General features: G+C 35.4%; 2 protein-coding genes across 4 annotated transcripts; both read left to right on the top strand.

The window, feature by feature from the left end:
* The first annotated feature begins 1,120 nt into the window (after positions 1–1,120).
* Positions 1,121–8,278, top strand: LOC109153141 (probable WRKY transcription factor 7). 3 transcript variants are annotated; one of them, XM_019300936.1, is made up of 4 exons: positions 1,121–2,026; positions 2,195–2,320; positions 2,891–3,180; positions 8,266–8,278. In XM_019300936.1, exons 1-3 carry the CDS (start codon positions 1,314–1,316, stop codon positions 3,051–3,053), a joined length of 1,002 nt encoding a protein of 333 aa, XP_019156481.1. In that variant the 5' UTR covers positions 1,121–1,313; the 3' UTR covers positions 3,054–3,180; positions 8,266–8,278. The 3 variants fall into 3 exon arrangements, with proteins under 3 accessions (XP_019156481.1, XP_019156480.1, XP_019156479.1); XM_019300935.1 differs by lacking the exon at positions 8,266–8,278 and adding an exon at positions 3,218–3,513; XM_019300934.1 differs by lacking the exon at positions 8,266–8,278 and adding an exon at positions 3,235–3,513 and having other exon boundaries at positions 2,891–3,192.
* Positions 8,279–11,860: 3,582 nt separating this feature from the next.
* On the top strand, positions 11,861–15,273 carry LOC109153140 (probable inactive receptor kinase At5g67200). Its single transcript, XM_019300933.1, has 2 exons — positions 11,861–13,579; positions 14,528–15,273. The coding sequence occupies exons 1-2, from the start codon at positions 12,172–12,174 to the stop codon at positions 15,097–15,099; spliced, it is 1,980 nt and encodes a 659-aa protein (XP_019156478.1). The 5' UTR covers positions 11,861–12,171; the 3' UTR covers positions 15,100–15,273.
* Positions 15,274–15,525: the final 252 nt, after the last annotated feature.

Raw genomic sequence — 15,525 nt, 5'->3', positions numbered from 1 at the left:
GCCTAATATTTAAGATTGTTGATGTGCATATTGAGGACTACGGAGACAAAGATGCGTTATTCGTGGATTCATCGGATACTATCCAACAACACTCTCCAACTTAATTGACATGAAGTAGGCTTAGTAACATTAAGATTATATTCTCGAATTATTAGTTCTCATCTTTTATTGATTACACACTTAAATTTGATAGTATTTGGAAGAAAAAATCAATGTTCGAACTAAGATTGTGATTTTGGTCTTTAAAGGTCAATTGTACGTTGCTACATCTAGAGTTAGAAATCTCAAAGGTCTAAAAATTTTGATCCGTGGTGACTCTAAAATTGTAATTCAATTACTATTGTAGTTTACTAAGCTCTTAAAAATTTGTAATATTAAATACTATGTACTAAATTTTTAATATAGTTTAAAATTTGTAGTAATCACCCACCTTAAATATTATTTTAATTGTAAATATATTTATGTTCATAATTTTATCATAAGAATTCGCACATAATAATTATTAAATAACAAAAATTTTATATGTGAATAAACCTCATATAGGGTATATTTTTATAACATATTTTCCGTGCATCGCACGGGACAAATACTAGTTTTTATAATGACAATAAAAAATAATTAAAATATAATGGAGTAAATTGGTGGGTTCACAAAAAAACTGAGAAAAAACTTAAAACTAATGGAAAGAAGGATTTTTGAGATTGAGTGAAGTAAATAGTGAATGATAAGGTGGATGCTTGAACATACAAAATCTTAGAAAAAAATCAAACTATTGAGGTTGCTTTTATACTCCATTAATCACACACACACATAACATATTTGATCATGTTTGTTGAGTCAATTACCGTAATTTTTCTCCTTCAAAACTTTAACATGCTTTGTCGAACTGAAATGTAGAAGTCTCTTTGAGTTGGGAATTCAACGTTGTTATTATAGACTTATAGGAGAAGAAAAAGAAATTGAAATTATTGAAAACTAAAAACACAAAATGATATAGATATTGCCGATCCTTTAATTTAACGGCTCATTAGTAGCTTTTGACTTTCTGCCACCCTCTACCCTACACCAGTTTACCAGTTGTACTGCCCCCACTTTTTAAAAGCATGGTCAATGCCCTCCCTCTTTCCTCCTTTATCTTCTTCTTCATCTTCCACAACCTTTCCTTTCCTTTCATCGCTTCTATCACCTTTTGACGCCAATAAAGTCTCCCCATTTCTACTCTAACATAAACACCCTGTCACCGCTTTAACTCTCTGTAATCGCTTCTTGAATTCTGGGAAGGTTTAATTTGAGGTTTGTATGGTGGGAAAGGGATGGCTGTGGAGTTGATGACGGGTTACGGGAATGATGGATTTGCAGTGAAGATGGAGGAGAGCGCCGTGGAGGAGGCGGCCACCGCCGGGCTAAAGAGCGTTCAGAATCTTATTAGGTTGCTTTCTCATTCGCCGGAGTGTGTGGGCCCTGAGACGCCTGCGGCGGAGTACCAGACGGCGGCTAACGCCGCCGTTACGAAGTTCAAGAAGTTTATTTCGTTGCTGGACCGGACCCGGACCGGGCATGCCCGGTTCCGGAGAGGCCCGGTTGGGAAGAAAGTAGATCAGGAACCGGAACCAGAACCGCCGGCGCCGGAGGAAGCATCGGAAAAGCCGAAAATATACTGCCCAACTCCAATCCAACGGTTGCCGCCGCTTCCCCACCCCCACCACCACCTCGTGAAGAACGGATCGGCGGCGAATGAACGGAAAGAATCGTCGACCACCATCAGTTTCTCCGCCGTCGCCGCCGCCGCGGCTGCCTCTCCGGCTGGCTCTTTCATCTCATCGCTCACGGGGGATACAGAGAGCCTTCAGCCTTCTCTTTCGTCGGGCTTCCAGATTACAAACCTCTCGCAAGTCTCCTCCGCCGGCCGGCCGCCGCTCTCCACGTCGTCGCTTAAACGGAAGTGCAATTCCATGGATGACGTCACCCTAAAATGCGGTAGCGCCGGTGGGTCCGCCTCTAGTCGTTGCCACTGTCCCAAGAAACGGTAAAGTCAACACCAAGAAACCATTATCATCAATCTTACCCTTATCCAACTAAAATAATATTATTTACATCAATTTTTTTACACTATAGTATATATATTATTATTATTACTATTTGTTGAACAATATAATAAATTTATCTAATTTATATTGATTTAATGTAATTTTAGGAAATCAAAGTTGAAACGAGTTGTAAGAGTCCCTGCAATTAGCTTAAAGATGGCTGATATCCCACCAGATGAATACTCATGGAGAAAATATGGTCAAAAGCCCATCAAGGGTTCCCCTCATCCAAGGTGAATTTTGTTATATACTTTTTTTGTTCTTTAGTACTATTGGCTACTGACTAGTATCTGTTCATAATTACTTTCTAAACTTACCAACACACAAAGAGTTAATACCGTTCTTATTGTGATTCGGCTCAAATCTATGACCTCTCATTTGGAAGAGTCATTTGTGCGACCTATATTGAAAAAATTGCTAGGCGCCCTCTAGGCGCTTGGAGGACCGCCTAGGTGGGTGTCGATCAATCAGCGTCGCGATTTTTGCAACACTGTCTGCGACCACAAGGTCATTGGCTTGTTCGATCTCCACCCATGTAAATGGAGCAAGCCATTTAGCTAGTCCCCTACCATTTAGTCTGCTTACACGCTTGATAGTAGACGGGGATTAGTCTTCTGGCTATCGATTGGAGGGTATTTTGGGCAATAAAACAAATTCTAACTAAGTTAGTGGGATTAGAACTTAGTGACCATGAAGTTACAGGACAGAGGGATTTATTGAATTTTTTTGTTTGAGTCGATCAACTATGAGCGAATACTAAATTGGATTTGTTGGTGGACTGAATTTGGATGTAAAAATTGCAGGGGGTATTACAAGTGCAGTAGTGTAAGAGGATGCCCAGCAAGGAAGCATGTGGAGAGGGCATTGGATGATCCAACGATGTTGATTGTAACCTATGAAGGGGAGCACCACCATTCTCATTCCATCACAGATCCACCGGCGGCGATGATTCTCGAGTCATCTTAGCCGTCCGATCGTCACCCGACCGACCACCATCTCTCCACGCCCAGGATCACAACAGATCAGATCTCTAAACAAATCACCACCGTCCACGATTCAGATGGAAACACTCTGCGGCCCCACTCAATAATTTGTTGCATACATACAAGGAGAGAGAGAGAGAGAGAGAGAGAGAGAGAGAGAGGAGGAGGAGGAGTATATATGTTCTCTTTCATGATTGATTATTCGCCGTTGAAAGCCTTTTGATTTTGCGTGGAATGTTTTAGAAGGAACATGAGAGAGAGAGAGAGAGAGAGAGAGAGAGAGAGAGAGAGAGAGAGAATTATGGATTTGAAATTTTAGTTGTGCAAGGATTAGGTAATTTTTTGTTGTTTGAAGAAAGTGCTAATGTTTTTATACCTTTTAATTACATATTACAATTGATGTTTATAATTTGCTACAACTTGTTTACAAAAAATTTGACATTCAATGATTTTAGAGAATGTTAATTTCATTCGGTGATTCAATTATTCAGCAGATAAGGCCAAATGTCTGTCTTTGTCAATGTTTAAATCTTAATCTTTTTCTTTCAATTATTGCCTATTAAATCAATGAGTTAAACTCGTGCGAATAAATCTATTTTTATCTCGGCAGAGATATAGACTCAAAAATTCATAATTTTAGAGATATAAATATCATCTAACTTGATCAAGATCTCTATTTTCACCTCAATTGATAAATCGATCAAAATTGATCGTAATTTCACTTGACCTTAACATAAATCTCCGATTCTCACTCCATCATAGACATGGATTAAAATTTAAGAAACAAGATCAAAAGGGAATTTTTTTTTTTAAATTTTAAAATCGATATAGTGTAAAATGATACTTTTTCTTTCTTTCAAGTTACCTTAATATATTAACTTTTTAATGTGTCACTATTTGTTTTGACATATTTGTATTTGATTATCAAGTAATATATATATATATTTTTATTGTGAATTTGGTCAATTATTGGCAGTTAAGAAATATAAAGAATCTAGTTAAATAATAAGGGATATATTTGTTGGAGAAAATGACATTTTTATTAACTAAAATTTACTGGACTGATGCACTATGCAATCCATATTCTTCTCTTTATCATTTTTTAAATTATTGGGATAGCTCTTGCAAGAAGTCTATTATATTCCTTTTCCCATTCAAAAGTTGATTCCGACCGGTCAATGAAATAATGATTAAAGAATTAATCAAGTTGTTAATAGAATAATTAGGACGACGAGGAGGACTTTGGTACTCCGTATAATTTAGTATTAATAAATAATAAATTAATAAGTCACGATTATGGGTGGAGAGGGTGGGTGAATGGGTTATGACTTTGCATTGTAGCATCTAAATTAATTTATACGACCGGCGATTTATAAGTATATACATGGAGTATTATATTATGGTAATGAATATTTTAGCCAAATAAATATTGGGGTGGCAAGAATATTGTGATCACGAGTAGATATGAGACTAGTGTGAATATCGGAGGAAATATTTATATATCTTTTGTTTTTAGTGTAATTTTATTAATAACAATGATTAGATATGATCATGAATTCGGACGTAACTCAATTTATATCCTTAACACGTATCTTCGATCAGATTTTATGTATTTTTCTTTAAATGTAGTCCATTGAATTTGCCTTTGGTCAAGTCATCTATGCTTGTCCTTTGGAAAGACTTCATTCCCAAGGCTTCAATTGGGCGATTTGCATGGCATGTTTCTAAAGATTACTCGACAACACTTGTGATTGCCTGTACGGGTAGTGCAATTGATCATTAGGTGATAAATTGTCTAATAATGGTCAATTTTGGAAAAATGAGGGTTAAATAGAGATGAGCTGGACCGTTTAAGATTCCGGTTAGAAAATCGTAAATTGCGTGAAAAGGCATCAGAATGCCAAGAGGGCTTCAAAGAGGAAATTGGAATGAGTTGATCTTGAGGTTAATTTAATTCTCACTGCCGTCTTTTGTTTGATAACAAATTCATCCTCTTGAATCACCTCTTTTAGCTCGAGTCGACTCTTCTTTCTCCAGCTCACCGCAAATTACTATATTGTTAGTTATATTACCAACAGGGCTAAGGATAAGGATATGAATCACCCTAGGATCTCGGCGGTTCAAATCTCTGTAGCTATAACGACTTGTATCTCTCGTATTAATATGTGTCAATACAAGACACAGACTCATGATCGAGTCAATACAAGGCAAACACTAATTAAAAATATTTTACAGGGTTTTCTAATCTCTAATTTCACACTATTCTGAATTGAATCCATAATCTTCGCCAAAATAGCCTTAGTGCACGATTAGTAGGATTTATGTTGGATCAGCTCCAATCAAATCAACAACGATAATTTGAGTTTTTTTTTTTTTTCTCCATATGTTACTCTCCTTTTTTCTCTTAATTTTTTAAAATGCAAATAATATGATAATATATATATATATATATATATATATATATATATATATATATCACTACTGGAAATTATAAAATTTCCGACCACCTAAAAATGATCTTAAATCAAGTCAAAAGTCTTGTTCCGACCACTTTTGATATCCGGAAAACCTTTGTTGCTATTTCCGACCACTTATTGGTATTAACTTGATTTAAGATCACTTTCAGGTGGTCGGAAATTCTATAATTTCCAGTAGTGTATATATATATATATATATATATATATATATATAATGACACAAAAGATAAAAATAGTGTCGTGTAAGAGATGTTGAGGATTTGTACTAAGATATAACTTTGGTAATCTACTCATTGACCAAACACCATAATTTGCGCTAGGCATATACAACAGAAGTCAAAGTACAAAAGTGGAGTTGATAACATGTGACCCGCACTCTTGCTAATTTTTTTTTTCTTTTTTGGTTAAAATAGTACAAGACAATTGCACATCAAAAGTTTAAGATACTAATCAAAGAACATAAAAGAGTTTTTTTTTTTTTTTTTTTTTATATATATATATGTTAGATGTCTGTAAGTTGTAAACGGATTAACCTAAAGGTGAAATTAACAAATTAAAGAACATTTCTTCCCCGGTCTCTTGTTTTATTACTTTTTGTTTAACTCATGTCATATATTTTTTGAATCACTTATGATTCTATATAAAGTAGTATTTGTTTTACTATATTTTCTCAATGAGTTAATTACACCAGAGGTCCTTTGTTTTTTGTGACAATTCTAAATTTAGTCACAGACTGTCATTTTTGTCATTTAACATCTAAGACTATTATTTTTTGTACACTTTTACTCCATCTCATGACTTTTCCTATTTTTAGTAAGGGCATTTTTGTCTCTTCATATTTTTTTTTTGTTATTTTTCATATTTAATTAGTTTATGACTTTACTAAAAACCGATTGAAAAATATAGTTACTAAAAATCAAAGGTTACCTAAAATTCTAAATCAATTAAACCGGTTGAAATCAGAAAAATATGAAAAGACAAAAATGTCCTTAATTAAAAAAAAAAAAGTCATGAGAATGACTAAAATTGTCCAAAAAATTAATTGTCTAAGATGTTAAATGACAATAATGGTTGTCTAGGACTAAATTTGGAGTTGTCACCAACGACAAGGGACCTCTGGTGGAACTAACTCCTTTCTCAATCTTTTAGAATCAATGTCCCACCAACTGAGTTCAATCATGTGACCACTCATTTAAAATAATAACAGAAGTCTCATCACACTACATATGGTAGTTCGCAACTCATGTCATATAAATAAAAGCCTAAGCTCACGCGTGCGGTGGGTTCCCAGCAACACGTGGACCGTAGTCGCTTATCGGGTGACCTTTGGTCTGACTCTGATACTAAATTGAAGCATGAGCTTCATCTCAACTAAAAACCTAAGCTGATAGTTGGATGACACATTAATGATTATATGCTCAACAATATATATATATATATATATATATATATATATATATATATATATATATATATATATATATATATATATATATATATATATATATATATATATATATATATATATATATACTTAAAGAAACAATTTTATGATTGAAATTTGAAATGGGACAAGGAGATTCAAAGCTGCAGCATACTCCTTTTCTTCAAATTTTGAAATTCAAAAATATTGTGGAACCATCTCCTATCCACCCAACATAAAATCGTAGGCCATGTGGTGTATATATGTACCAAATTAAACTACCAATTAAGGTGCCGACTTTTTCTATGGTATAAATGAAACTCTGAACCTAATTGTTTGTTTGGTTGGAATATAATGAAGGTTATAAATATTGTGGGTGGCTCACATTTGTCGAGTTTTCAAGATTGGAGTGGCTTGAGCCAAGTAGATAACTTCCACCATTGGCCTTCGTTCTCTTCCTTGTCCATTTCTAGATCGAATAGAATATTTGTGAGTGTTAATAAGGCTGGTAGTTAGTTTTTTCTTCTATTTGATAAAAATACAAAATGGATCAATAGTAAGGGGTTTAAAATTACATTAGGAGAATAGAGGTTATAAGACGATAATGTATTTATGAGTTGGTTGGGAACTTGGCAGTCAATTGATCGGTCTAATGCAGATTGAAGCTGTCTGACAAAACAAAAAGTGTGTATCTAGTAGGGCGTCGACCAATGACATGATTATGGATGACAAGTGGGGCTAATGAGCGGACTTCCATTTGTGCGCAAAGGTAATCGGTTAGCAGGTCTAAGACCTTTCCCAACATGCCTCCCCAGTGAGTGACGATGGGTTAGGTAGGTTTCTTTGGATCAACTTCTTGGACTTGTCTTACTGGGTGTCAACATGCAAATTATTGAGACAGTTGAATTATCCTATAATCTCACTAAATATAAAAGAAATCTACACATTTAGTTACTTAATTGTTACTCCGTACTATATTAGTATGACATATTTTAACGTTTTCATAAATGACATCTTTTAATTCCCAATTAGTATTTGTATTGTTGTGCTGCTTCTTTAATGTATAAGAAAATCTTATACTCGTTATCTGTAAATGTGTTCTAGTGGATCATGCCCGCCTAGATTGGCTATTACTAACCGGCTAATAGACTACTCACACAAGGAGTCGAATTCAGAACATTGTAATTATCAAGTCAAATGATCGACTAATTCGGTTGTGGTTATCTCTATTGTTGCGCCATTTCTTGCTTCTATAGAACAATGATTGAAGTGATAAAAAAATAATAATAATAAAGGGAGAGAGAGAGAAAAAATAAAAATAAAAAATTACCGGAGGTTGTTTAAAAAGACCTCAAATGTATACAATATTTTTGAGCTCTTACAAGTCAAGTACCAATTTGGCAATGATGGTGACAATGGGAGGAAAGCATGTGTAAAAAATATTAATAGTACATGCATTGACTAACAACCAATAATTGATGGACAAAAATGTAATATTCTCTAAATATAATAATAAAAGTATTGTCTTTTTTATTGTCAAAATAAATTAAGTTTGATTTTTATTTTTCAAACATACTTTCTCAACCTAATGAAGGACAAAGAATCAACAACACCTGCAATAAGACTCGATCACATAACCTCCCACATAGAAGAGATCATTATATGTCATCTAAGCATAATGTATAATATTTAATATTAATACTCCGTAATAGATAATGAAAGAAATTATAAGTGGTCCAAGGTGACATTCCAAATTTCCAATTAAACAATCAAAGATTCTATGTCTCCTCTAGACTTCTAGTATATATATTTTCTTTCAAAGGAAATGCATGGAGTTCATTAAAATTTTGTAGGTATAACAACAGGATCTGTGATTTGCAGACTTTAGGGATATGGAGAGAAAAATATGTATCAAGTCAAATAAGGGGGCTTTTGTCTTTTTCTCACTTGGGGAGATTATTATTTTTCTTTTATTTCCATTCATTGGATTATTGTCAGAATTGTTATATCATGGACCAGGGTTCATTTTGTAAGGTGAATTCTGATCTTAGACAACATATAAATTGTCTAGTTCAAAACTCTGTAATATGACACTCACATAGTCACATATAAGAATTGATTCTTAGACATTTCAATTCTATTAGCAATTTGCTTTCCAACAGCTCTAAAGTGGTAGATCTTACTCCTATTTAAATTTAATTTCATTTTTACAAACTTAATATTGATGTTAATTTATTAAAAAAAAATATTGACGTTAATTTCAATTTTTTAATATCTACAAAATACTAAAATATATAAAAGCCAATGAGAGTAGGGCTATAACAATAATAGAAAATATGTTCGTGTAATTATTTGCAATAATAGGATGTACATCTTACTTGCTTTTTTATACAATCATATAATCTTTCCACATTTGTCTGTTTTTTTTTCTCTTTTTTTCATAAAATGTTGCCAATGAGAGTGTTTTTAATAACTTATACATGCTTACTTTTTTTACACTTATAATTATTTCTAATGTTACATTATAAATTAATTATTTATATTATACTCCGTATTTAATATTTTTTTCCTCATACTAATTATAATGTAATTTTACATTTATTTTAATTATATAATTTCACTATCTTTTTTGTTGTTCATTGTATTTTTTTTTTCATTGCACATGTTTATAACTTGTAGTGAAACATAAGGTTCAAGAAACATTTGTTGGGAGCATTATGTTGTGCAACCGTGTGCACACAGTTGCAAAAACGTCGTTTTGACGTCCGACTTTAAAAAAAATTTCAGTTTCGATTACCGTTAACGGCATTATGTTGTGCATAATTTGAACTATATAGTTCATTCATTCTGGATATATAATTCAAATTATGCACAACATAACGCCGTTAACGGCAATCAAAATTGATTTTTTTTTTTTAAGTAGGGCACGTCGTTTTTAATCAAAACGACTCTGTTTTTGTAACTGATGGTGCACACGGTTGCACGGCATAATTTGCGCATTTGTTGTATGTGGATTCTCGTACTTGTCAAATAGATATGTAAAGCCCATAAATAATGTATTGCAGTTAGGCCCTCAAAATAAGATTGTAAAATATGGACAAGCCCATTGCTTTAGATTGATATTATAAGCCCAAATATAGAAGCCTGAATTTGAATCCATATTATACTTCCTGGGTTGTTATACCATGAACCAGTTGGAAGGTGGACCCTGGTCTTAAATGTCGTATAAATTCTGTATTTTTAGTATTGAAATTGTGAACCTCTAGAATATAAATTATGTTCTAAGTCAAAATACATAAGAGCAAGGAATTTTTGAATACAATACAGGGCAATATTTGAAAGGAACTTGTAAATACAAAATAAGGTAATTAATTACATATATGTTAACATTGTGTGTTCGTAGTATATAAATTGTGAATTTTTAAAAGGTAAATTGTGAACATTTGCAAGGTGGACCAGGGTCCACAGAATAATTTGCCATACTTCTAACTTATTAATGCTTATTATAGCATGTTAAATTTCTTGAATTTTTTTTATCTTTTATTTTATTTTTTAAAATATATTTTAATTGGTTTTATAGCTATGATCACTTTTTTTTTTTTAATGAAATAAATGTAGATAAATTATGTGCCCAACACACAAGAAAGGAATATATACATAAATATTAATTAGTTGCTTGTTTCTTTTTAGGAAAAGCATCTTTAAAAATTTTATTACTAGAAAAACAGTTCTAAATGTTGTATAAAGTTTGTATAAATTTAGTAGAAAATGCTTTTGAAATGCAAAAAGGCTAATTTTTAAGAGTTTCTGTATAACTAAAGTTGACTCCACTAAAACTCAACTCAAATCCATGACTTCTTATATAAAAGAGTCACTTTATTTCACCATTTATTCATTCATCATTATATTGTCCAAATAACGGTTTCATTATTTAAGTGCTGAAAATCATTACTTTTGTTTTTTTGTTTTTGTTTTTTTTTTTTTTTTTTTTGTAAAATTAGTGCAACAACGGCAGAAAGATCAGGATTAAAAGGAATAGGCCATCATAATTGAGGGATTAAAATTGATGTGCTTGAAAAACAATTCGACTACTACAACCTAAAGTTTAGGCTTCAAATTGACAAATAAGATCCAAAACGACATTAATATAAATGTAACCCTAGAGTTAACTGGACAATTGACTTAGTAAGTACAATGTTTTAAGTTTATTGTGTTCTTTGAGATTAAGAGGTTATGACACATAATATATAAAAACTAGCAACTAGCTACGCACTAGTCTTAAAAAATTAACAAGAAGCAAAACAATAATAAACAAGATAGAACGAACATAAACAAGAGAGTAAACATAAAAAATAGGACTCAAAGTTAAGGAGCAAAATCTACCAAATGCAAGTAAACATATAAGGTTGTGAAATAACAAGGATCGAATTGAAGGGATGCATGTAAGAATTCTAGTAAAAAATCACTCATGAAATGTGATCATCTAAACAAGAATTAGGACCCGAAATTGCCCCACTCACGGCATATAAATTCCAAATCCTTCAAGCACACATATCATAAAAAATCTCTAATTTTTTCATTTTTTGCATCTGAGAAGCGTTATCTATTAACTTTCTTGATTTGAGCCGATCAGTTATGAGTCGTGGCCGTAGTGCAACCATGCATGCATATATCTCAGCTCATAGTCGTGGTACTAAATTGACATTTTTAAAAATTAAGGACTGAAATTAACAAGACTCTTATAGTCGTAGGACCAAAATTGAAATTTTCTCTTAAAATTAATCTAGAAAACATTATCTATTAATTTTCTTGATTTGTACCGATTAATTCTGACTTGAGACCTAAGTACAACCATGCATGCATATACCATGCACTATTCCAATAATTGCAAGTACTCACACCAGATAACTAATATACAATACTATACACCCACCTCCATCTTCTCTCTGTTTTTATGTTTTTGGATGATATTTTTTTTACCTCTTTTCTTTGTTTCTTTCGTTTTCTTTTCCTTTTCCCCTTTCGGTACTTTCACGTGATTCTCACTGTGCCATGCACTTCACTTCCCTCTCCTTCACAGCTAAACACCTAAACCCTACTCCATTAATGCACGCCAGCCTTCCTCCCATCTCATCCCACAAAACCCCCACACCTTTCTGCAAATTCTCATTTCTAGCTTATTAAGCTTGTTCCCGTTAAAAATGGCGGCGGCCGCGGAAGTAGTAGTAGTAGTGGTGGCAATACTGCAACTCTTTGCAGTTAGTGTTTCTGTTTCTGATCATTCGCATTTGCTTATCCCTTCCGACGCTTCTGCATTGTTGGCGTTCAAGGTGAAGGCGGATTTGGACGGGAAGCTTCGGTTTTCATCGAATAACTCCGCCGCCGTGGCGTTTTGTCAGTGGAGTGGAGTTCGGTGTAGTCGAGGTAGGGTTGTTCGGGTGGTTTTTCAAGGGGTGGGTCTTTCCGGCGGATTTGCGCCGGGAACTCTCTCGGAGATTGACCGGCTCCGGGTACTGAGTCTCAGGCGGAACTCGTTAACCGGGCCAATTCCCGATCTTTCCGGTTTGGGTCGCCTGAAATTCCTGTTTCTTGACCATAATTTGTTTAGCGGCGCGATTCCGCCGTCGATTTCTGGTCTCCGCCGTCTCAAAATCCTCGATCTCTCCCATAACCGGATAGCCGGAGCCGTCCCCGTCGGCATCAACGGTCTGGATCAGTTGGAGAATCTCCGGCTGGAATCCAATCTTCTCAACGGTCCAGTCCCGCCGCTCAACCTGAGTAATCTCGACACCTTTAACATTTCGCTCAACAGACTCTCCGGTCCGGTTCCGGTGACGCCGACTTTATCCCGGTTCAACAACTCATCATTTTTCTCCAACAAAGGACTCTGCGGTAAGATAGTCGGAAAAGAATGCCATTCGGTGCAGCCCTTTTTTCCGCTGTCAATCTCCGCCGCAAAGCCGCCGCCGCCTACGGCGGCGCTCGGCCAAAACGCGGCGGCACAGCACGGCGCCGGGCTACACAGCGTCGTCCGGAAAAATCCGTCCAAAAGATCCTTCCTCATCATCGCGGTGTCAGCGATGGGGTCTTTAGCACTCGTTTCCGCAATCCTCTGTTTCGCTCTGGCCACCAGAAAGATGGGCGGCGGCAATCAAATCTCCTCCTCAGCTCCAAAACCGGCGCCGGAGTCGAGCAGCGCCGCCGCCGCCACGAGAACCGAGGAGGAGGAGGCGGAAGAGAAGGCGAAGAAAGTCCAAGAAGGAATGCGAGCGATGGGGAAGAGCGGGAACTTAGTGTTCTGCGCCGGCGAGCCTCCGGCGTACACGCTGGAGCAGCTGATGACGGCGTCGGCGGAGCTTCTTGGAAGAGGAACAATGGCGACCACGTACAAGGCGGTGCTGGATAACCGCGCGGTGGTTTGCGTGAAGAGATTGGACGCCGGAAAAGTGGCCGGCACGAATAAGGATGATTTTGAACGGCACATGGAATCGGTGGGCAAATTGAGACATCCCAATTTGGTTGCTCTAAGAGCTTATTTTCATGCCAAGGAAGAGAGGATTTTGGTGTATGATTACCACCGCAATGGCAGCCTTCATTCTCTTATCCATGGTAATCACCTTCCTAATTATCACATTTTAATTACTATAAAGAGCAAATATCAATTTTGGTCTCACAATGACGATTTTACTCAATATATTTAATTCCTATTAATTTTTAACTATTGTTTTAGTACCAATTTTTATCCAGGATTATTATTTTAGTGTCAAAATTTATAACGTCGGTCACCCCATCCATTTAAGACATGTCAAAATCTACAGATTTTAAGAAAATTTTCGTCATTCTCAACTTAAGATTCCAATTTGAGCATGAATAAATGGATTTAAGCTTTAAGATTGATCTCAATTCGCATTTCTCCTCCCCATCCTACCTTAATTTAAGGAGGAGAACTGCAAATTGAGATAAATCTTAGGACTTAAATTCCTTTATTCATGCTCAAATTGAGATCTTAATTTGTAAAGGACGAAAATACCCTTAATAATTTCATACTTCAACATGTCTTAAACGAATGAGTGACCATCGTGATGAATCTTGACACTAAAACAAATAGTCGTGGATGAAAATTGGTATTAAAAAATAGTCCTGAATGAAAATTGATAGGAATTAAACATGTGAACAAAAACTATCATTTTGTTAATACTTGTAGAACCAAAATTGATATTTGCTCTTATTATGAATATATTCATCATAGCAAAAGACCTTATAGTCCAGGAGCATGACTACTATGGCTCTCTCAAAATGGAAGGTCACAAGTTGGAATTACATTGTGTCCCTAGTGGGTATAGACATATATTATATTATAATAGAGTCAATTTTAACTCCCCATTATGACCTTAGCTGATAGAAGATCACAAAAAAATAAATCAGAAGTGTCATAACTTATCAGTTCAAATTAAAAAGACCAATAAATCACTTTGAACTTATAACTTTGTAATTAAGTCAATAGCCTAACTTCCTTCTTTCCCATTTAAAATGGTACTTTGATTATACTTGCTGCAGGTGGTACAGCGAAGCCGCTACACTGGACATCATGCCTGAAAATAGCGGAGGATGTAGCGCAAGCGCTGTCGTATATCCACCAAGCATGGCGGCTAGTCCACGGCAACCTCAAATCCTCCAACGTCCTCCTCGGATCGGACTTCGAGGCCTGTCTTTCCGACTACTGTCTCTCCGTCCTCGCCAACCCCATCTCCGACGACGACGAAGACCACGGCCCCAATTCTGCCCCCGAACTTCGCCGCTCAAACCGCCACCGCCGCCCCACCACCAAGTCCGACGTTTACTCCTTTGGGGTTCTTCTGCTAGAGCTTCTCAGCGGGAAGCAGCCGCCGGAGCACCCGTTTCTGCGGCCGGAGGAAATGGTGGAGTGGGTGAGGGCGGTCAGGGAAGACGACGGCGGTGGGCAAGACGGGGATCGGACGGAAATGATTCTTGAAGTGGGTATGGCTTGCCGGATTAGCTCGCCGGAGCAGCGGCCGGAAATGTGGCAAGTGTTGAAGATGATACAGGAGATCAAAGATGGTGTGATCATGGAAGACTGTCAAGAAATGGACCTACTTACTGGGACTTAATTGATTGTACTACTATTTTTATTTAATTTGAGTAGGTCATCAAATAGGTATGGTGCCCATTATATCCCATATAAGTTAAAATTGTACAATTATAGTGGTATAGTTTTTTACTCGTGGTGCAATTTTAACAGTAAAATTTGAATCTCAATGTAATAATCAAGATTTGATATGTAATATCTTGTTGTAATTATAATAATCATATAAAGCATCATATCACATGTAGCTAAAAGTTAAAGATGATTACAAGATTGAAAATTTGAGATAAGTTATATTTGTCTTAACTTATATAAGGATTGTTTGCGCATGTATATAAAGACAATCGTTATGCTATGAACTCGTGTCCAGCATGCATTGTGGACACAGTGACATATCGTTAGTGGTATTGTTATTTTTCATCATTTTTTTTTTAAATTTCAGGCCACTTTG

Source organism: Ipomoea nil, unplaced genomic scaffold (assembly GCF_001879475.1).
Source record: "Ipomoea nil cultivar Tokyo-kokei standard unplaced genomic scaffold, Asagao_1.1 scaffold2480, whole genome shotgun sequence".
Taxonomy (NCBI): domain Eukaryota; kingdom Viridiplantae; phylum Streptophyta; class Magnoliopsida; order Solanales; family Convolvulaceae; genus Ipomoea; species Ipomoea nil.
Note: the sequence above shows the minus strand (reverse complement) of the source record. Positions and strands in the feature narration are given on the sequence as shown.